Source organism: Rhinoderma darwinii, chromosome 3, assembly GCF_050947455.1.
Source record: "Rhinoderma darwinii isolate aRhiDar2 chromosome 3, aRhiDar2.hap1, whole genome shotgun sequence".
In the NCBI taxonomy this organism is placed as follows: domain Eukaryota; kingdom Metazoa; phylum Chordata; class Amphibia; order Anura; family Rhinodermatidae; genus Rhinoderma; species Rhinoderma darwinii.
The window spans coordinates 171,475,744-171,497,644 of record NC_134689.1 but is presented as its reverse complement, the minus strand read 5'-3'; the positions used below and the strand labels follow the sequence as shown (position 1 = coordinate 171,497,644).

The window sequence follows — 21,901 nt, the reverse complement described above, 5'->3', positions numbered from 1 at the left end:
TACCACTGCATAACGCTTCAGTTGCAATTGATTTCCGTTTGTTTCCGTTCCGTAAAGTTTACGTTTTGCTCACGTAAACATTAGCGTAGTCGACTACGCTATTGTTTCCGTGAAAAAAATGGAAACTCTACAGAATGGAAACAAACTGAAACATACTGCAACAAAAGCATTACCATTGAAATCAATGCTAATGCAAGCGGAAACTATGGTTAGCATTCAGCTTTTCGTTCATCGGTTCCTCCGATGGAAAGGTCAAACGGAACCGATGAACAGAAGTCCAACGCTGATATGAACAGGCCCTTAAAAATGTAGTCCTAGACATATTTTTATTTTTTTTAATTTAAAAAAATGAACATTGTAGACAGCTTGCAATAATGAAAACAAGAGTGGGCTTTTAATTATTCTCTCCCCTCAAAACATGTTATGATAATGTGTTATTTACGATCTTCAGCCTGTTGCATTATCTTAACCCCTTCAGGACTGAGCCTGTTTTGGCCTTCAGGACGAAGCCGATTTTTAAAATCTGACATGTGTCACTTTATGTGGTAATAACTCCGGAATGCTTTTACCTATCCAAGCGATTCTGAGATTGTTTTCTCGTGACACATTGGACTTTATGTTACTGGAAAAATTTGCCCGATAGATTCAGTATTTAATTGTGAAAAACACCAAAATTTAGCGAAAAATTTCAAAAATTAGCATTTTTATAAAATTAAATGTATCTGCTTGTAAAACCGATAGTAATACCACACAAAATAGTTACTAGTTACCATCCCCCACATGTCTACTTTAGTTTGGCATCGTTTTTTGAACATTATTTTATTTTTCTAGGACGTTACAAGGCTTAGAACTTTAGCAGCGATTTCTCATATTTTCAAGAAAATTTCAAAAGGCGATTTTTACAAGGACAAGTTCAGTTCTGAAGTGGCTTTGAGAGTCTTATATATTAGAAAGTCCCCATAAATCACCCCATTTTGAAAACTGCACCCCTCAAAGTATTCAAAACAGCATTCAGAAAGTGTATTAACCCTTTAGGCGTTACACAGGAATTAAAGAAAAGTAGAGGTGAAAGTTACAAATTTCATTTTTTTTATACAAAATTCATTTGTAATACATTTTTTTCTATACCACAGAAGGTTTTTCCCAAAAAATGTAACTTATTATTTATTGCCCAGATTCTGCAGTATTTAGAAATACCCCACATGTGGCCCTAGTTCGGTCATGGACTGAAACACAGGCCTCAGAAGCAAAGGAGCACCTAGTGGATTTTGGGGCCTTCTTTTTTTAGCATATATTTTAGGTACCATGTCAGGTTTGAAGAGGTATTGTGGGGCCAAAACAATAAAGACCCCCAAAAGTGACCTCATTTTGGAAACTACACCCCTCAGGGAATTTATCTAGGGGTATAGTTAGCATTTTGAACCCACAGTTTTTTTGCTAAATTTATTTGAATTAGTTTGTGAAGATGAAAATCTACTTTTTTCTGAAAAAACGTAGACATTTTTAATTTTTTCAAGGTATAAAAGAGAAAAAACACCCCAACATATGTAAAGCAATTTCTCCTGATTATAGCAATACCCCATATGTGGTAATAAACTGCTGTTTGGACCCACAGCAGGACTCAGAAGGAAATTTGGATTTTGAAATTCTGGTTTTGCTGGAATGGTTTTCAGTGCCATGTCGCGTTTGAAATGCACTGGAGGGAACAAAATAGTGGAAACCCCCAGAAAGTGACCCCATTTTGGAAACTACACCCCTCAAGGAATTTTTCTAGGGGTAAAGTTAGCATTTTGACCCCACGGTTGTTTTGCTGAATTCGTTGAAATTATTCTGTAAAGGTAAAAATCGACTTTTTTTCTGAAAAAAGGTAGCCATTTTTAATTTTTACAAGGAATAAAGGAGAAAAAGCACCCCAACATTTGTAAAACAATTTCTCCCGATTACGGAAATATGCCATATGTGGTAATAAACTGCTGTTTGGACCCACAGCAAGGCTTAGAAGGGAAGGAGCGCTATTTGGCTTTTGGAGCTCAAATTTAGCTGAAATGGTTTTTGGGTGCCATGTCGCATTTGCAAAGCCCCTGAGAGGCCAAAACAGTGGAAACCCCCCAAAAGTGGAAATTACACCACTTAAAGAATCTATCTAGGGATATAGTGGGCATTTAGACCCCACAAGTCTTTTGCAGGATTTATTAGAATTAGGCCGTGAAAATGAATATCGACATTTCTTCCACTAAAATGTTGCATTTTTTTCAATTTCACAAAGGATAAAGGGGGTAAAAGCACCCCAACATTTGTAAAGCAATTTCTCCCGAGTACAGCAATACCCCACGTGTGGTCACAAATGGTTTTTCATTAGAAAGTAATTAACCCTTTCTGGAGTGATCCATTTTTTTATTTTCCTTCTTAGTTTTTTCCTCCCCGCGTTCCAAGAGCCACAACGTTTTTATTTTTCAGTCAATAGAGCGGTATGAGGGCTTATTTATTGAGGGACGAGCGGTCGTTTTTATTGGTGCAACTTTTTGGTACATACAACTTTTTGAGCACTTTTTATTACATTTTTAGGTAGAGCCAAGGTGACCAAAAAAACAGCGATTTTGTCGTTCTAAATACTTTATTTTTTCCGTGAGACGCTCCATACATCACCCCCCACACTAAGACATGCTATGTTGTGGTGCGCGCAGGGGTTAATGCGCAGCGCATGGTGCGGAGTGAAAATTAAAATTTTCCACTCATATGCCATTTTAGTGCACTATATGTTATGCCCAGTTTGTGCCACTGAAGACAAATAACTAAAAATATTAACCGGGTTCTCCCGGGTATGGCGATGCCATATCTGTGGACGTAAATTGGTGTTTAGGCACGCTGCAGGGCTCAGAAGGGAGGGACGCCATTTGGCTTTTGGGGCACAGAGTTTGCTTGGTAGTTGTTCTGTTTGGGGTTTTACTGGTGTTTCAGTTTATAATGTGGGGGCATATGTAATCTGTGCGGGGTACATCAGGGTACATGTTATCTGTGCGGAGTACATCAGGGTACATGTTATCTGTGCGGGGTACATCAGGGTATAATAAGTGGGTATAATAATGCAGTAAATAAATAATAATCCGCAGATATGTGGCCAGTGTCGCACTTATAAATGGTGCCCGATCTTATCCGCTTTTGGAACACTCTGCACATTTTGCATCGCCATATTCTGAGAGCCAGAACTGTTTTATTTTTTCTCCACCGGAGCCGTGTGAGGGTTTATTCTTTGCGGGACAATCTGTAGTTTTCATTGGTACCATTTTGGGGTACCAGAAATTTTTCGATCACGTTTTATTCCATTTTTTGGCAAGCAAGGTGACCAAAAACCATCAATTCTGACAATGTTTTTTATTTGTTTTTTTTATGGCCTTCACCCTGGGCTATAAATGACCATTATACTTTATTCTGCGGGTTGATACGATTACGGCGATACCAGATGTATATAATTTTTTTATGTTTTGCAGCGTTTCTGCAATAAAATCACTTATTTATAAAATAAATTAATTTTTGTGTCACCATATTCTTAGAGCCATAACGTTTTTATTTTTCAGTCAAAAAAGCGGTGTAAGGGCTTGTTTTTTGCGGGACGGGATGTAGTTTGTATTGGTACCATTTTGGCGTACATGCGACTTTTTGATCACTTTTTATTGTATATTTTGGGAGGGTTGGTAACCAAAAAATTGTGATTCGGGCACTGTTTTTTGTTTATTTTTTTTGCGGTGTTCACCGTGCGGGAAAAATAATATTACAGTTTTATAGTTGGGGTCGTTACGAACGCGGCGATACCAAATATGTGTACTTTTTTTAACGTGTTAATTTTTTTCCTATAATAAAAGTCTTATTATAGGAAAAAAAGCATTCTTTGTTTATGTCACTTCTAACTTTGATTTTTACACTTTTTCAAAACATTTTTATTATCTTTTTTTACTTGTCCCACTAGGGGACACTTAGACTTGCAGCTCTGATCGCTGCTGGAACACATTACACTACACACGTAGTGTAATGTGTTCTAACTGTCATTGTGACGTAACTGTCACACTGACAGGAAGCAGAGGAGGAACGGCCGGAGGCTGATCCTCCGAGGCTTCCGTACATGGCAACCCGGAGGTCATTGTCGGGCCTCTGGTTGCCATGATAAGGATCGCCAGCCCCCGCAAATACATGTGGGGGGCTGCCGATCCGCTGTAAACCTCTTCGATGTGGTGATCGCAATCGACCACCGCATCGAAGGGGTTAATTGCCGATTTCAGCGGCGACAGGCCGCTGATCGGCAACGGGGAGAGCAGGGCTGACACCCTGCGCGAAGTTACTGCTTATCTGGACGTACAGTTACGCCAAGGTGCGGGAAGGGGTTAAATCAGGGAGTTATCACTATGCACTTAGAAAGCAGCCCAATAAAAATGTAAAAATAGAAATTACTAATTCAGCTCTGTGTCATCTGTAATATCTCATTCAAAAGGAAAGTCAGGTTTTAATAAGATATGTAAAGGAATACCATAGAATGTGTTTTTGTGTATAACATCCACCAGGTAATAAAGGAATGTGGCATTATTAAGGAATAATGCGGCAACTGAAGAATAGGAAATAGATCCTTCCAAAAATGTGTGCCTTTATTGATCTTTTTACGGAGTGCCTAGTTCTAGTCTTCAAAGAATCAAAATGCTTCTAGAATAAGTACTGGACTTGGATGGTAATGGATGTCATCATATGGCCCTTCATTTCGTTGGTGCTATAAGCACAGTATAAAAAGATTTGAGAAACCCATTTATTTATTATCTAATAACAGTTACAGTCACAGATAGTGGAGCATTAAAAGTTGCACTTCATCATCTCTCGGAGACAAACAGTGGCATAACAGGAGGAATCTAATTGAAATGAAAGCTTTAATGTTGGTTTCTGGGATGTTGCATGTTCAGAATCTTTCTCCAGACTTTGCTTATCAATCTCTATAATAGGTTCACATATCAAATTATGTGGATATTTTATTATATGTCTGTAACAGCCAGGAATGTTCAACTGCAATGTACCAACTCGAAACTTACAGGACTGCAACCCAGCACTGGCAAGAGCCTCTCTATACCACTGTCCAACCTGATTAGTAGGATATTTGATGCTGTGTCCTGGCATTGGGAGCACTACCTAGAATAAAAAGATAAATCAGAAAGATAATGATAAATACACTCATTGGTAATTTGATTTTCCAGAACCCACGTCAGAACCATGAGAGAGGGTCCGCCTCCCACCTTTCCTCCATGGTTTACAGAAAAAAAGAGGTTGCCTTAACATGGTTTATATATATATATATATATATATATATATATATATATATATATATATATATATATATATATATATATATGTACACACACACACACACACACACACACACACACACACACACACACAGACACTACCGTTCAGAAGTTTAGGGTCACTTAGAAAAATCCTTATTTTTTAAAGAAAAGCACAGTTTTTTTTCAATGAAGATAACATTAAATTAATCAGAAATACACTGTATACATTGTTAATGTGCTAAATGACTATTCCAGCTGCAAACGTCTGGTTTTTAATGCAATATCTACAGAGGTGTATAGAGGCCCATTTCCAGCAACCATCACTCCAGTGTTCTAATGGTACATTGTGTTTGCTAACTGTGTTAGAAGGCTAATGGATGATTATAAAACACTTGAAAACCCTTGTGCAATTATTTTAGCACCGCTGTAAACAGTTTTGCTGTTTAGAGGAGCTATAAAACTGACCTTCCTTTGAGCTAGTTCAGAATCTGGAGCATTACATTTGTGGGTTTGATTAAACTCTCAAAATGGCTAGAAAAAGAGAGCTTTCATGTGAAACTCGACAGTCTATTCTTGTTCTTAGAAATTAAGGCTATTCCATGAGAAAAATTGCCAAGAAACTGAAGATTTCCTACAACGGTGTGTACTACTCCCTTTAGAGGACAGCACACACAGGCTCTAACCAGAGTAGAAAGAGAAGTGGGAGGCCCCGTTGCACAACTGAGCAACAAGACAAGTACATTAGAGTCTCTAGTTTGGAAATAGACGCCTCACAGGTCCTCAACTGGCAGCTTCATTAAATAGTACCCGCAAAACGCCAGTGTCAACGTCTACAGTGAAGAGGCGACTCCGGAATGCTGGCCTTCAGGGCAGAGTGGCAAAGAAAAAGCCATATCTGAGACTGGCTAATAAAAGGAAAAGATTAATATGGGCAAAAGCACACAGACATTGGACAGAGGAAGATTGGAAAAAAGTGTTATGGACAGACAAATTGAAGTTTGAGGTGTTTGGATCACACAGATGAACATTTGTGAGACGCAGAACAACTGAAAAGATGCTGGAAGAGTGCCTGACGCCATCTGTCAAGCATGGTGGAGGTAATGTGATGGTCTGGGTTTGCTTTGGTGCTGGTAAAGTGGGAGATTTGTACAAGGTAAAAGGGATTTTGAATAAGGAACGCTATCACTCCATTTTGCAACGCCATGCCATACCCTGTGGACAGCGCTTGATTGGAGCCAATTTCATCCTACAACAGGACAATGACCCAAAGCACACCTCCAAATTATGCAAGAACTATTTAGGGAAGAAGCAGACAGCTGGTATTCTATCTGTAATGGAGTGTCCAGCGCAGTCACCAGATCTCAACCCCATAGAGCTGTTGTGGGAGCAGCTTGACCGTATGGTACGCAAGAAGTGCCCATCAAGCCAATCCAACTTGTGGGAGGGCCTTCTGGAAAACACAAAATTGTCTGGGTGACCCCAAAATGAACGGTAATGTATATGTATATATATATATATATATATATATATATATATATATATATATATATAAAACACAAAATCAAATGTTTTAGGCAGTTATGGAGAAATGCTGCACAGTAAGAATTCTTTCAAAAGTAGAACTGTTAGTTTTTTTTTATCAATTAACAAAATACAAAGTGAATGAGCAGAAGAGAAATCTAAATCAAATCAATATTTTGTGTGACCGCCCTTTGCCTTCAAAACATCATCAAGTCTTCTAGGTACACTTGCACAAAGTCATGGATTTTGTAGGATTATAGTCAGGTGTATGATTAACCAATTCTACCAAACAGGTGATAATAATCATCATTTTCATATGTAGGTTGAAACACAGTCATTAACTGTAACAGAAACAGCTGTGGAGGAGCCTTAAAACTGGGAGAGGAACAGCCAAACTTCTACAAAGGTGAGGTTTTCGAAGACCATTTCATGTCACAGGTCCACCATGGCAAGACTGAGAACAGCAACAAGTCACAAGTTAGTTCTACCGCATCAGCAAGGTCTCCCCCAGGCAAAGATTTTAAAGCAGACTGTGGTTTTAAGATGTGCTGTTCAAGCTCTTTTGAAGAAGCACAAAGAAACGGGCAATGTTGAGGACCGGAGACACAGTGGTTGGCCAAGGAAACTTAGTGCAGCAGATCAAAGACACATCATGCTTACTTCCCTTCGAAACTGGAAGATATCCAGCAGAGCCATCAGCTGAGAACTGGCAGAAACCAGTGGGACTGGTGTGGTCTTCATGGAAGAATTGTGGTCAAAAAGCCAAACCTTTGACGTGGAAACAAGGCCAAGCGACTCAACTATGCACGAAAACATAGGTACTGGGGTTCAGAAAAATGGCAGCAGGTGCTCTGGACTGATGAGTCAAAATTTAAAATATTTGGCTGTACCAGAAGGCAGTTTGTTCGCTGAAGGGCTGGAAAGAGGTACAATAATGAGTGTCTGAAGGCAACAGTGAAGTACGGTGGAGTTTCCTTGCAAGTTTGGGGCTGCATTTCTGCAAATGGAGCTGGGGATTTGGTCAGGATTAATGGTGTTCTCAATGCTGAGAAATAGAGTCAGATACTTATCATAATGCAATACCATCAGGGAGGCGTCTGATTGGCTTAAAATGTATTCTGCAGCAGGACAACGACCCCAAACATACAGCCAATGTCATTAAGAACTATCTTCAGCATAAAGAAGAACAAGGAGCCCTGAAAGTAACGATATGGCCCCCACAGAGCCCTGATCTCAACATCATTGAGTCTGTCAGGATTACATGAAGAGACAGAAGGATTTGAGGAAGCCTACATTCACAGATGATCTGTGGTTAGTTCTCCAAGATGTTTGGAGCAACCTCCCTGCCAAGTTCAAAAACTGTGTGCAAGTGTACCTAAAAGTATTGATGCTGTTTTGAAGGCAAAGGGTGGTTACACCAAATATTGATTTGATTTAGATTTTTCTTCTGTTCATTCACTTTTGTATTTTGTTAATTGACAAAAAAACCTATTAACACCTCTATTTTATTTTTAAAACATTCTTACATTGCAGCATTTTTACACAACTGCCTAAAACTTTTGCACTACTCAAAAAGTATTTGACCCAATTTCTTCTATGTTTGCCACACTTAAATGTTTCTTATATATTAAACTACATTTAGTATTAGACAATGATAACCCAAGTAAACACAAAACACTGTTTTTTACTCCCCTTCATGCTCAAAAACCCCAAACCCTCCAAAGAAAAGTGGGCCTCCAGAGCAATGTAAAAGACTCATCGCAAGTTATCGGAAATGTTTGCTTGTAGTTGTAACTGCCAAGGGTGGCACAACCAGTTATTATGTTTAGGGGGGCAATTACTTTTTCACATGGGTGATATAGGTTTTCAATAATTCTTTATCCTCAATAAATGGAATAATCATTCAAAATATTAATTTTGTGTTTATTCGTTTTGTCTTTATCTTATATTAAAATAGTTGGACGAGCTGAAACATTTAAATGTGACGAATTAGCAAAAATAAATAGAAATAGGGTGAGGGGCAAATACTTTTTGACAGCACTATATATTATATACCGTGGTACCATAGGCACTAGGGTAGTGCATTCCTGAGAATCTTCTCCAGGACTATTCATAATGCTGGTCCTTAAAGCTCTGTCAGGGTGTTGGAAAACAATCATCTGCCCTAGACCAGCCTTAACTAAATAGGCGATACCCCGGTTAGCTGCCTGGACGCCCCCTGCTGGTGCCTTTTCTAGTGTTCAACTTCGGCTCTAAGCTGTGGCTCAATGCGTCACAGCCTGTGACTTCCTGTAGCTCCTCCAAAGAGAGAGATCAGCAGCACATTCCCAGTCCCACAGAGCATTCACAGGGGGCGTCTGGCAGTGTCGAGTCTTAGCCAATCCAACTCCAAAATAGACACAAAAAGGTAGAGAGACCGCAGCATACGCAGTAATCAAGGTATCAAAAAAAGGTGTCTTTATTTCACCATAAATAGCGACGTTTCGACCCAAGTGAGGGTCTTTCTCAAGCAATAAACAAAGTGCTTATGTGCAGTTTATATAGAGGAAATGACATCACAACAGTGATTACAAATGCCAATGCAGGTGCAGCATAATTTTGATTAATAAACAAATACATCAATATAAGTACATTCATATGTAAATAAAACATACAATACACTGGTAGATGGATAACTGGACCGTCTAATCAAGCAAGCTGTCAAAACTCATCGATTTTTAATTTTTGTATATCGGTGTTCAGCGTCCCTACTGCCCATGCGCAGAATTCAGTACACATCATAACAACATCGCCGTTACTTAGTAACCACACTCACGTGACCGCAAACAACATGTCGCGTCATCGAGTGCCGATCACATGGCTACACGTTCCAAACAAACAGTAAGTAGCGTCAGTTAACTATTTATCTGCCGTCATATTTTCTCCATAGTATATCAAGCTCAAAAAGTCATGTACTATACAATAGATGTCATAAATTAAAATATTGAGGAGGATCATTCAAGTATAGTCTATTTAATTCCATAATAGTATAATCTTTTTTAAGATCACATACTCAACCCATAGATCTATATAACAGTAAGCATCTGTCTATAGCAGAACAGGCGCTAAAGGAAACCCAAACAGAGCCCACTCGTAGCACCCCACGAGCTAGCGATAAAGCAGCTCGTGGGGTAATATCAAAGGGGAAGAAATGGGAGAATCACCTACTTTATAAGCTTGCTTGATTAGATGGTCCGGTTATCCATCTACCAGGGTATTGTATGTTTTATTTACATATGAATGTACTTATATTGATGTATTTGTTTATTAATCAAAATTATGCTGCACCTGCATTGGCATTTGTAATCACTGTTGTGATGTCATTTCCTCTATATAAACTGCACCTAAGCAATTTGTTTATTGCTTGAGAAAGACCCTCACTTGGGTCGAAACTTCGCTATTTATGGTAAAATAAAGACATCTTTTTTTGATACCATCATTACTGTGTGTGCTGCGGTCTCGCTAACTTTTTGTGTCTATTTTGGAGTTGGATTTTGTTCCTGTAGCTCCTCCCCACTATTTATTTTGGCCCTATGTGACGTGATGTCATTCGGAAGTGTCCAGGCAAACCCTGCTTACCACTGGTACTGCCACAGCAATAAAAACCATCTTGGCAGGTATGGTTTACAAAAGATGTTTCCTGTACCAAGAAGTATAATTTTCTTCAGTACGAGAAAATAAAATAAATCCCCCTTGCTACATGCCTTGCAGCCCGTTACAATATCCCTCTACTATACCCTATTGATCCTAGGATAGCAACTGGGAACCACAGGTCTCCTCATCCAAGGACAGGAAACCACTGAGGAAAGGTTGGAGGCTCCGCATTTTTGTACCGGAGGGTTTCCTGTCCTTGAAGGTGGACGCTCCCTCATGGTGCTGTCATGGGTGATAAGAAACAGGAAGGTAAAATGTGCAGATGTATTATTAGTAGCCAAAGGACACAACAGCAGCAATGAATGCTTAATAAAATTTACTAAAATACCAGGAACAGAGCACAATATCTAACACCCCAAGCAATGTCCTATTTTGCGGCTGCCTACTCGAGTGCGTTAACCCCTTAATGACCGCCGATAAGCCTTTTCACGGCGGTTATTAATGGGCTTTATTCTACAGCGCCGCCATTCCACGGCGCTGCATTACAATAAAGTAAACAGAGCAGGGAGCCGTTAAATCTCCCTGCTCTCAGCTGCCAGAGGCAGCTGAGGGCTGGGGGCTTCCCTGCTCTGCCGGGTGAGATCGATATAAGTATCGATCTCACCCGTTTAACCCCTCAGATGCGGTGCACAATAGCGTGCACCGCATCTGAGTGGTTTTGGAGAGAGGGAGCTCCCTCCCTCTCTTCCCACTGACACCCGGCGATAAAATCGCCGAGTGTCTGTGTCTCCGATGGCAGCCGGGGGCCTAATAAAGGCCCCCAGGTCTGCCTGTAATGAATGCCTGCTAGGTCATGCCGGAGGCATGACCTAGCAGATGCCTGTCCGTTTTAAACGGACAGGCAATAATACACTGCAATACAAAAGTATTACAGTGTATTATAATAGCGATCGGAGGATCGCATAGTGAAGTCCCCTAGTGGGACTAGTATAAAAGTTAAAAAAAAGTTGAATAAAGTTAATTAAAAAAAATGTGAAAAAAAAATAAATGAAAAACCCACTTTTTCCCCTTACAAACGGATTTACTATAAAAAAAAAATTGGTATCGCCACGTCCGTAACGACCCCGACTATAAATCGATTACATTATTTAACCCGCACTGTGAACGCCGTAAAAAAATAAAAAACTATGGAAGAATTGCTGTTTTCTGTTAATCCTGACTTTAAAAAAATGTGATAAAAAGTGATCAAAAAGTCGCATCTACTCTCAAATGGTACCAATAAAAACTACAAGTCTTCCCGCAAAAAACAAGACCTTATACAGCTATGTCGACACAAAAATAAAAAAGTTATAGCTCTTCGAATGTGACAATGGAAACATTTAGAAAATGGCTTGGTCATTAGGGCCCAGAATGCAAGCAGGGGGAAGGGGTTAAAGACGTTATGCGAATGTAGAAAAACTTTCGGAAACAGTGCCACTGTAGTCCATAGGCTATATCTGATATTGCAGCTCAGCCTCATTTCGGCTGCAATAGCACACACAAGCCCATGAATTAGAGTGATGTTGTTTCTAGAAGAAAGCAGCCACGATTTTGTAATCTCTTTAATATTTAAATGCATACAGTAAAATGGATAAATGTGTGAATAATGATGACAACTTTTTGAAGGGGAGAGAAAGAACACAATGCATAAAATAATGCATATATACCCAGTGTATACATGTGTACATCTCTGAAATAATAAAAAAAAAAGAGGATCAGAAAACAAAAACTGTTAACCCTTTCAGAGTAAGTATTCTGCCATTTGGAATAATTCAATCACATGAATCAGAACGACCCATCAAATGAATAAACCTACTTGATGTATAGAATATACTCCTTCTTCCTCTTCTGCAGCTGTCACAATATGAACCTGTATAAAACCAATCATTTGTCAGAGATGGCACAGAATATGGAAACTATATAGTACATACAATGTTTCAACCAGAAAACAGACTGCATGAACTTACCCGGTCACTCAGTGAAGATGTTTCACTTGTATCCTGGTTGTGAAATATCAGGTCCCCTTCGACAGCTTTTGAGCCATAAGTAGCTATTCTATAAGATGCAGCTTCATTCCAGACCTTGCTGCAATATGCGTGGATATAAAAAATGCGCATAGAATGTGGAATACTGAGCCATCCTCGTATACATCCATCATCACTTATCCCATATCTATTCAGTGCCCGCAGCAGCATTCTTTCCCGTACTTTATAGGCTGGCATTAGTGGAAGGGTACCTTTAATATCCTCTGAAATAAAAAGAGTAAATAGTGACAGACTGAAGACTTGTTTAAGTGTAAAACATCAACTATAATCATACTTTTATTTATGGCCTAAAATGCAGAGTTACTTAACTTTTCTGTTACAAAGCTCCAAATCCCCTGTTTTGCTTTACACAGCCATAGAGCTAAAAGAGCTCTGTAGGATTACAAATTGATGGCATATCCTTAGAATATTTCATTAATGTGTTATCAGTATGGGTCCAACCACTGGGACCACCACCGAGCATGCGATCCCAAAATGGCTGCATGTTCAAACCATTTCAGAAAAAAAGGAGAATATAGCCAGATATATATAAAAAAGTATATATATATATATATCTAACAATATTCCAAAAAATACGAGGCAGCACTTCCTTTACAGTCAAAATTTGATTAATCTATTCACCACCACATGAGATATATATATATATATATATATATATATATATATATATATATATATATATATATATATATATATATATATATATATATAAAACAAGTTTTATTACACATATTGGATAAACATAATTGAAAATTGTAATATCACAAGGTAATACAGACTCTAGTAAGTGGTATGGCAGGATAGACTGGTCAAATGCCGATCATAAGATAATTAATAATCCATGTTGTAGAATAGTGTCCACTCATGGAAGATAGTATACAATATACGGTTGACTATGTACATAAAGCAACCTTTGGAAACCTCTCTAAGATAATGCTCCCATCCCTAGTAACTCTCTGTAAATAACACAAGGGAGATGCCAGTGCATCTAAGTAATTCCTAGAGTCCGATTCATTGCCGGTCTTACTCATCTCAGCAAAGTCTTCCCACTCAACCACTGTGTGATGGGTAAGACTGGCCATTAATCAAAGAGTTTTTTTTACAGAGAGTTACTAGGGATGGGAGCATTTTCTTAGAGAGGTTTCCGAAGGTTTGCTTTATGTACATAGTCAACCATATATTGTATACTATCTTCCATCAGTAGACACTGTTCAACAACATAGATTATTAATTATTTTATGATCAGCTTTTGACTAGTCTATCCTGCTATACTACCTCGTGATATTACCATTTTAAATTATGCTTGTCTAATATGTGTAATACAATTTGTTATACTTTTTTATATATATCTGGCTATATGCTCCTTTTTTTCTGAAATGTTTTTTTATATGGGAGGGTGTTTGGCCGAACATTACCTAGCCCAAAATATAAATGCGATTGGAGTTTGTATATTGATAATATTTAAAATGTTGTCCCGGGGACAGGAGGGTCGCTTTGAGAAATTACAGAATACAAATTTTCATTTTTATTCAATTGTGGCAGTATAAATCTGTCCACAGTGAGCTAACCCTAGTGTTGGCTGCAAGCAGGCAGAATTTTATCATTAATTTACATTTATCATTTAGAGATCTGCAATGGAAAACCAGAGCTACATTCATTATAAAAATATACTATGGAATTTAAACAGCACATAAGTGAGAACACAAAAAAACTAAATAATATTCAAAGTTGTAAAAATAATTTCAAAAAGTATGCTGCGCACATTCCTACATTCTCCTAGTTTGATGAATACTTTCTAACCTGCTATATACTAAACTTCTTATGTATCAGTGTAAAACCGTAGCATATGCTAACTAAATGAAAGATTGTTTATGTTAATTAACCCCTTAAGGACACAGCTTAGTTTGGGCCTTAAGGCTCAGAGCCCATTTTTGAAATCTGACATATTTCACTTTATGTGGTATGAAATGTTAAATACTTTTGTGTCAAAAAAGACAAAAGTATAATAGGTATGATAACTTTATTGGCTAACCATAAAAGTTCCATATGCAAGCTTTCAGAGCACAGAGGCCCCTTCTTCAGGCAGTTTACAAATGAATGACTTAGAAAAAAGCACAACATTTAGATGTTAGACACAGACAATTAGAATACTTAAACCTATCCAAGCGATTCTGAGATTGTTTTCTCGTGACATATTGGGCTTTATGTCAGGGGTAAAATTTAGTCGATATATTCAGTATTTATTTGTGAAAAATTGAAAAATGTAGAGAAAATTTTGAAAAACCAGCATTTTTCTGAATTTAAATGCATCTGCTTGTAAAACAGATGGTTATACGACCCAAAATAGTTACTAGTTCACATTTCCCATATGTCTACTATAGATTGGCATCATTTTTTGAACATTCTTTTATTTTTCTTGGACGTTACAAGGCTTAGAACATAAACTGCAATTTCTCATATTTTTAAGAAAATTTCAAAAGTCTTTTTTTTAAGGTACCTGTTGAGTTCTGAAGTGGCTTTGATGGGCCTATGTATTAGAAACCCTCATAAAACACACCATTTTAAAAACTAGACGTATTCAAAATAGCATTTAGATCGTTTTTTTTAACCCTTCAGACATTTCACAGGAATTAAAGCAAAGTGGAGGTGAAATTTGCAAATTTCATTTTTCTTGCTGAATTTCAATTTTATTCAATTTTTTTCTGTGGCACAGAAGGTTTTACCAGAGAAACACTACTAAATATGTATAGTCCAGATTCTGAAGTTTTTAGAAATGTCCCACATTTGGATCTAGTGTGCTCGTGGACTAAAACACAAGCCCCAGAAGCACCTAGTGCATTTATAGGCCTCTTTTTTTATTAGGATACATTTTAGGCAGAATTCCAGGTTTGAAGAGGTGTTGAGGTGCCAAAACAGTAGGAATCCCCCAATAGTGACCTCATTTTTGAAACTTCACCCCTCAAGGAATTTATGGTTGTTGTTACCATTTTGACCCCACAGTTTTTTCACAGCGCGTATTGGGCTGTGAAATTAAAAAAATGACATTTTTTCCAATAAGATGTCAGTTTTGATCAAAATTTCTTATTTTCACAGGGAAGAAAATGCCCCATTTTGTTGCCCAATTTGTCCTGAGTGCAGTAATACCACATTTGTGGTGATAAACTGCCATTTGGGCCCATGGGAGGGCTCAGAAAGAAAGGAGCGATATGTGTTCTTTGGAATCCAGATTTTGCTGGATTGGTTTTCGAGTTCCATGTCGCATTTGCAGAGCCCCAGAGGTATCAAAGCAATAGAAACCCACCAGAAGTGACCCCATTTTGGAAACTACACCCCCTTAAGGCATTCATCTAGAGGTGTAATGAGCATTTTGGGCCCACAGGTATTGTGTAAAAGGTATTGCGCAGCAGATGGTGCAGTGTGAGATTTGCAATTTTATATATATATATATATATATATATATATATATATATATATATACACACACACACACACATACATACACACACACACACACCGCATTCCAAATTATTATGCAAATGTTATTTTTCGCTGATTTTCCTAAATAGTCGATGCAAATGACAGTCAGTATAATCTTCAAGCCATCAACCGTTGGAGTATAATGCAAAATTTATTGAACAAATCTCCTAATAATAACAGATTTTTTTTTAGAAGTAAAAAACTCAAAATGCACTGTTTCAAATTATTATTCACAACAGAGATCAAAACATTTTAAAGGTTGTAAAGAGAACTAAAATGGTAATTTGTTGAATTTGCAGCATTAGGAGGTCATATTTACAGAAATCAAAAGCTCTTTCAATCAAAAAAAAACTTAACAGGCCAAGTTACATGTTAACATAGGACCCCTTCTTTGATATCACCTTCACAATTCTTGCATCCATTGAATTTCTGAGTATTTGGACAGTTTCTGCTTGAATATCTTTGCAGGATGTCAGAATAGCCTACCAGAACTTCGATTTTGATATGAACTGCCTCCCACCCTCATAGATATTTTGCTTGTGTAATGGCAGGGGGTAGGGAGACGGACAAGTGAGCCCTAATCTACCCGCCACTCTGTCCCTACCTACTTGCAACGACCCGCCCTAGGCGACGGGGTACAACTGGGCGGCGGTCCCTGCGCTCAGTAAGTGCACGACAAACATACAAAGGAACACAAGCAAGGAAAAGGGGCAGTTGCCCACGGCAACACCGTGAGCAACCAGAGTGGTGAACGAGCCGAGTCAAGCCAGGAGTGTGCGAGGTACAAAACGAAAAGCAGAAGAGTAGTCGGTAAGCCAGGGTCTGTATGGAGCAGGATCAAAAATAGCAGGAGCTGTAGCTGGGCCAGGAAACAACAAGGAAAGAATCACAAGCACCGAGGGACAGGAAGGGCAGGCTTAAATAGACCGAGGGCGGGAGCTAGCTGAGTCTGGCCAGGTTACGATAGGCTCTCCCACTCCTAAGCCTGCCAGCCTGAATGGTGGAAGCAGGAGTCAGTCTCAGGGATGTATTCTCAGGTGCTGACTGATTAGTTCTGGGAGTTAACCCCGAAGCTGTGCCTGGCAGATCCTTTACAGCTTGAGGATACTCCAAAGGTTCTCAATAGGGTTGAGGTCAGGGGAACATGGGGGCCACACCATGAGTTTCTCTCCTTTTATGCCTATAGCAGCCAATGACAGAGAGGTATTCTTTGCAGCATGAGATGGTGCATTGTCATGCATGAAGATAATTTTGCTACGGAAGGCACGGTTCTTCTTTTTGTACCACGGAAGAAAGTGGTCAGTCATAAACTCTACGTACTTTGCAGAGGTCATTTTCACACCGTCAGGGACCCTAAAGTGGAATGCCAGCTCTCTCCCCATGATTCCAGCCCAAAACATGACTCCGCCACCTCCTTGCTGACGTCGCAGCCTTGTTGGGACATGGTGGCCATTCACCAACCATCCACTACTCCATCCATCTGGACCATCCAGGGTTGCACGGCACTCATCAGTAAACAACACGGTTTGAAAATGAGTCTTCATGTATTTCTGAACCAACTGCAACCGTTTCTGCTTGTGAGCATTGTTTAGGGGTGGCCGAATAATACCTTTATGCACACTTGCAAACCTCTGGAGGATCCTACACCTTGAGGTTTGCGGGACTCCAGAGGCACCAGCGGCTTCAAATACCTGTTTGCTGCTTTGCAATGGCATTTTAGCAGCTGCTCTCCTAATCCTATTAATTTGTCTGGCAGAAACCTTCCTCATTATGCCTTTATCTGAACGAACCCGTCTGTGCTCTGAATCAGCCACAAATCTTTTCACATTACGATGATCACGCTTAAGTTTTCTTGAAATATACAATGTTTTTATACCCTGTCCAAGGTATTGCACTATTTCACACTTTTCGGCAGCAGAGAGATCCTGTTTCTTTCCCATATTGCTTGAAACCTGTGGCCTGCTTAATAATGTGGAATGTCCTTCTTAAGTAGTTTTCCTTTGATTGGGAACACCTGGCAAACTAATTATCACAGGTGTCTGAGATTAATTACAACGATCCAAAGAGCCCTAATACACAATACCATCCATGAGTTTAATTGAAAAACAAATGATTAAATGTTTGTGACACTTAAATCCAATGTGCATAATAATTTGGAACACGGTGTACATATATATATATATATATATATATATATATATATATATATATATATATATATATATATATGCCATTTCAGTGTCCAATATATTATGCCCAGCATGCGCCACCGGAGATATACACCCCATAAGTTGTAATGTGGTTTCTCCTGGGTATGGCAATCCCCTACATGTGGCTGTTATCTGCTGCCTGGGCACACGGCAGGGCTTAGAAGGGAAGAACCACCATTTGGCCTACTGGAGCTTTTCTGGTGCTAAGTCATGAATGCAGAAGCCCTTGAGGTACCAGTACAGTTAAAACCCCCAAGAAGTGACCCCATTTTAAAATCGACACCCCTTAAGACATTTATCTAGAGGTGTAGTGAGCATCTTGAGCCCACAGGTATTGTCTAAAAGGTATTGCGCAGCAGATGGTGCAGTGTGAGATTTGAAATTTATATATATATATATATATATATATATATGCCATTTCAGTGTCCAATATACTGTGCCTAGCATGCGCCACCGGAGATATACACCCCATAAATTGTAACGTGGGTTCTCCTGGGTACGGCAATACCCTACATGTGGCTGTTATCAGCTGCCTGGGCACATGGCAGGGCTCAAAAGGGAAAGATGAGGGGGATAAGCTGTGCGGAGTGCATCAGGGTAAATAAAACTGGGGTAAATTAAAAATCAAGGGATGTATGATAAATTTTAAAACAGGCTTTCATACAGAGCCCTGGCTTTTCGGGACACGTGTCACACTGGTATATTGTGTCCTTACTTATCCCCCTCTTTGAGCAGACTCTGCACCTCTTTTGAGTCTTTCCCTTCTTGCCAGTATGGGGAACTTCTCCTGGAAAGCGTTGACCTGGTACGATGCGTGTGGCATCACTTTCAGAAGTACTGGGTGCCCCCCCCCCTTCCTGGTCCCTAAAGATTCGGTTTTTGATAACCACCTCTTGAAATTCCAGGAAAGTTCCCCTCTGGCCTGCACATCGATGTAGCACGTACACATTGTACAATGCCATCTGTATGATGTGCACAGCCAGCTTCTTATACCACACTCTTGTTTTCCACATGGCGCTGTAGGGTTTCAAGACTTCATCTGACAAGTGCAATCTGGTTTGGGGGTCTCTGTACTGGTACCTCAAACAGGCACATGGGTACTGGTGTGGCCATGTATTGTTGTCAATACAAGGACATCTCTCTTGTCCTTGTACTTGACACACAATATGTTGCTGCTAGATTGTGCCCTGCTCCCACCCCTTCTGAGTGTTTGCCCAAGCAGAGTCTTAGGGAGGCCTCTCAGATTTTTTTCTAGCAGTGCCGCATGCCGCAGTACTTCTGGAAGCGAGGCAGTTGAAGAGTGGGACACTGGTATAAAGATTATCCAGGTAGAGTTGGTAACCCTGGTACAGCAATGGGTGCACCAAATCCCACACAATTTTTGCATTAAATCCCAGTAAGGGGGGGGGGGCATTCTGGGAGCTGAATACTGCTGTCCTTCCCTTCATATATCCTAAATTTGTAGGTATACCCTGATGCACTCTCGCACAGCTTATACATCTTCACGCCATACCTTGAGATAGGGGGATAAAAAATGGAATATCCGAGGGCGCAGCTGTACTGAAAATTGCTTTTATTTGTACAACAACAACAACAATGTGTTTCAAGGCCGTACCGGCCCCTTCGTTAGGTTAGGTACAAGTACTTGTACCTAACCTGACGAAGAGGCCGGTACGGCCTTGAAACACATTGTTGTTGTTGTTGTACAAATAAAAGCAATTTTCAGTACAGCTGCGCCCTTGGATATTCCATTTTTTATCCCCCTATCTCCTGGATTTTCATAGTGGATTTTTATCAATCTTCGAACCGGAATTTGGGCTGCAACTGTCTCAACCTAAGTATAACTTGGACATGCATCATGGGATGTTATGCTCCTAGCATAACAACATCAGGTCAGCATAATTGACCACCTTTATCCAATTGTTCTCATATTTTACAGGCTCATGCACTATGTGCGCTTTGTTCCCTTTTTCCCTATAGCGTGTTCACGCCATACCTAGCTCTCTTACTCGACAGGTACTGGCGGAATTGAAGTCTCCCTTTAAAAAGACTCATCAATACAAATGCACTTCTCGGTGGTGTATGCTTGGGAAAACCAGGCACTGAAATGGTCTAATAGGGGTCTCAGTTTATACAAACGGTCAAAACTGGAGTCATCTCAGGGTGGGCCGTGCTCATTATCAGCATAATGTAAGAAGCGAAGTATTGCCTCATACCGCATCCTGGACATGGCCAATGCGGTACATCGGGTTGTGGTATAAGATGTCTGTGCTCCAGTAGGTCCTAATGGGTGGCTTTTTCAAAAGCCCCATGTTCAAGTGAAGTCCCCAGAACTTGCCCAACTCTGCTGCGTCTACAGGGGTCCATGTGTGGGATTGGGCATAAAATGATGTGGGGTTCTTAGTAACATATTGCTGGGCATATAAATTTGTCTGGGAGACCATTAGCTCTATAAAGTCATCAGTGAAAAAGAACTTAAAAAACTCCATCTCACTGAGCTCTGCCGTGTTAAATTTGATCCCCGGACTGCCCATATACTCGAGGATTTGGGGCTCATAATTGTCTGCTGTGGGGGTCCATATGGGGTCACTTCTCTCGGGTGGTGGTCCTGGGACGTCTCCTAGGTGGTCCCTCCTCTTCATCACTAGATGAGGAGGTTGACAAATAAAAAAAGGAGTCCCACCATCCGACGAGTCTGTGTCGGAGGCAAGAAATGCATAGGCCTCTTCGGCAGAAAATGACCTTTGGGACATCTTTTATTATTTGTGTGACACGTGTAAATTGTGTGCTTAGACACGTGTATTATGTATACAGGAAAAAAAAATAATCCTTAACTAAAAGCAATAGGATGCTACCCATAACTTTTTTTTTTAGAGAACAAGTGGACATCCCTGACACTAAAGTTAACTAGGGTGAGGGCTCCTAACACTAAACCTAACTAGATTTTCTTTAACTTCCCTAACGCTAAGCCTAACTACATCGACGATTCCCTGACACTAAAGCGAACTAGATTATTCTGAGCTTCCCTGACACTAAGCCTAACTAGGGTGACAGGTGCCTGACACTAAACCTAACTAGATTATTTCGAGCTTCCCTGACACTAAAGCTAACTACAGTGATAGAACCCTAACGCTAAAACTAACTACGGTGACGTATTCCTGACGCTAAATTCCCTGACACTAAACCGCACTACGCTTTATGACAATTCCCTGACACTGACTAACCCTAATACTAAACTAGCTAGATGATAATTTTCTAAACTAACTTTTTTTTAATTTTAATAAAAAAAAATTTTGTATTTTATAAAGAAAAAAAAAAAGAATCCACAGGGACCAAGAAAATGTGGCCCTGAAGACTAAGAAGTGGTCAGTGATAGGAGATCACTGACCAAAAACGGGGATGACAAGGGGAACACAAGGAGGAGGAGGACAGGTGTGGGAAGTGGATGGAGCAAGTGGGAAGTACAAAAAAGTACTTTTAGTAAGTTTTTTTCAAGTTTTCTCAACACAATTTTCCGACACAACCGCTCTGAACAACTCTCCAACGCCAACAGAGAAGTTCAGGGCGGATACGGCAGGATGTGGGGTCTGGGGCAGGAAATGATGTATGCGATCGCTGCTATTGGTTAGTAGTCACTGACTAACCAATAGCAGCGATC

The 21,901-nt window shown here is 39.7% G+C and overlaps 1 protein-coding gene across 1 annotated transcript in view; it reads right to left on the bottom strand.

Moving 5' to 3' along the window:
* Nucleotides 1-4,775: 4,775 nt before the first annotated feature.
* Nucleotides 4,776-21,901, bottom strand: part of PUS7L (pseudouridine synthase 7 like) — a 47,908-nt gene continuing 30,782 nt past the window's right edge. Inside the window, exons 7-9 of the mRNA XM_075857042.1 lie at nucleotides 12,479-12,759; nucleotides 12,328-12,381; nucleotides 4,776-5,163 (exon numbers count right to left, since the gene is read on the bottom strand). Coding sequence (XP_075713157.1) covers nucleotides 4,834-5,163; nucleotides 12,328-12,381; nucleotides 12,479-12,759 — 665 coding nt within the window. The 3' untranslated portion in view covers nucleotides 4,776-4,833. The remainder of the gene's footprint in view (nucleotides 5,164-12,327; nucleotides 12,382-12,478; nucleotides 12,760-21,901) is intronic.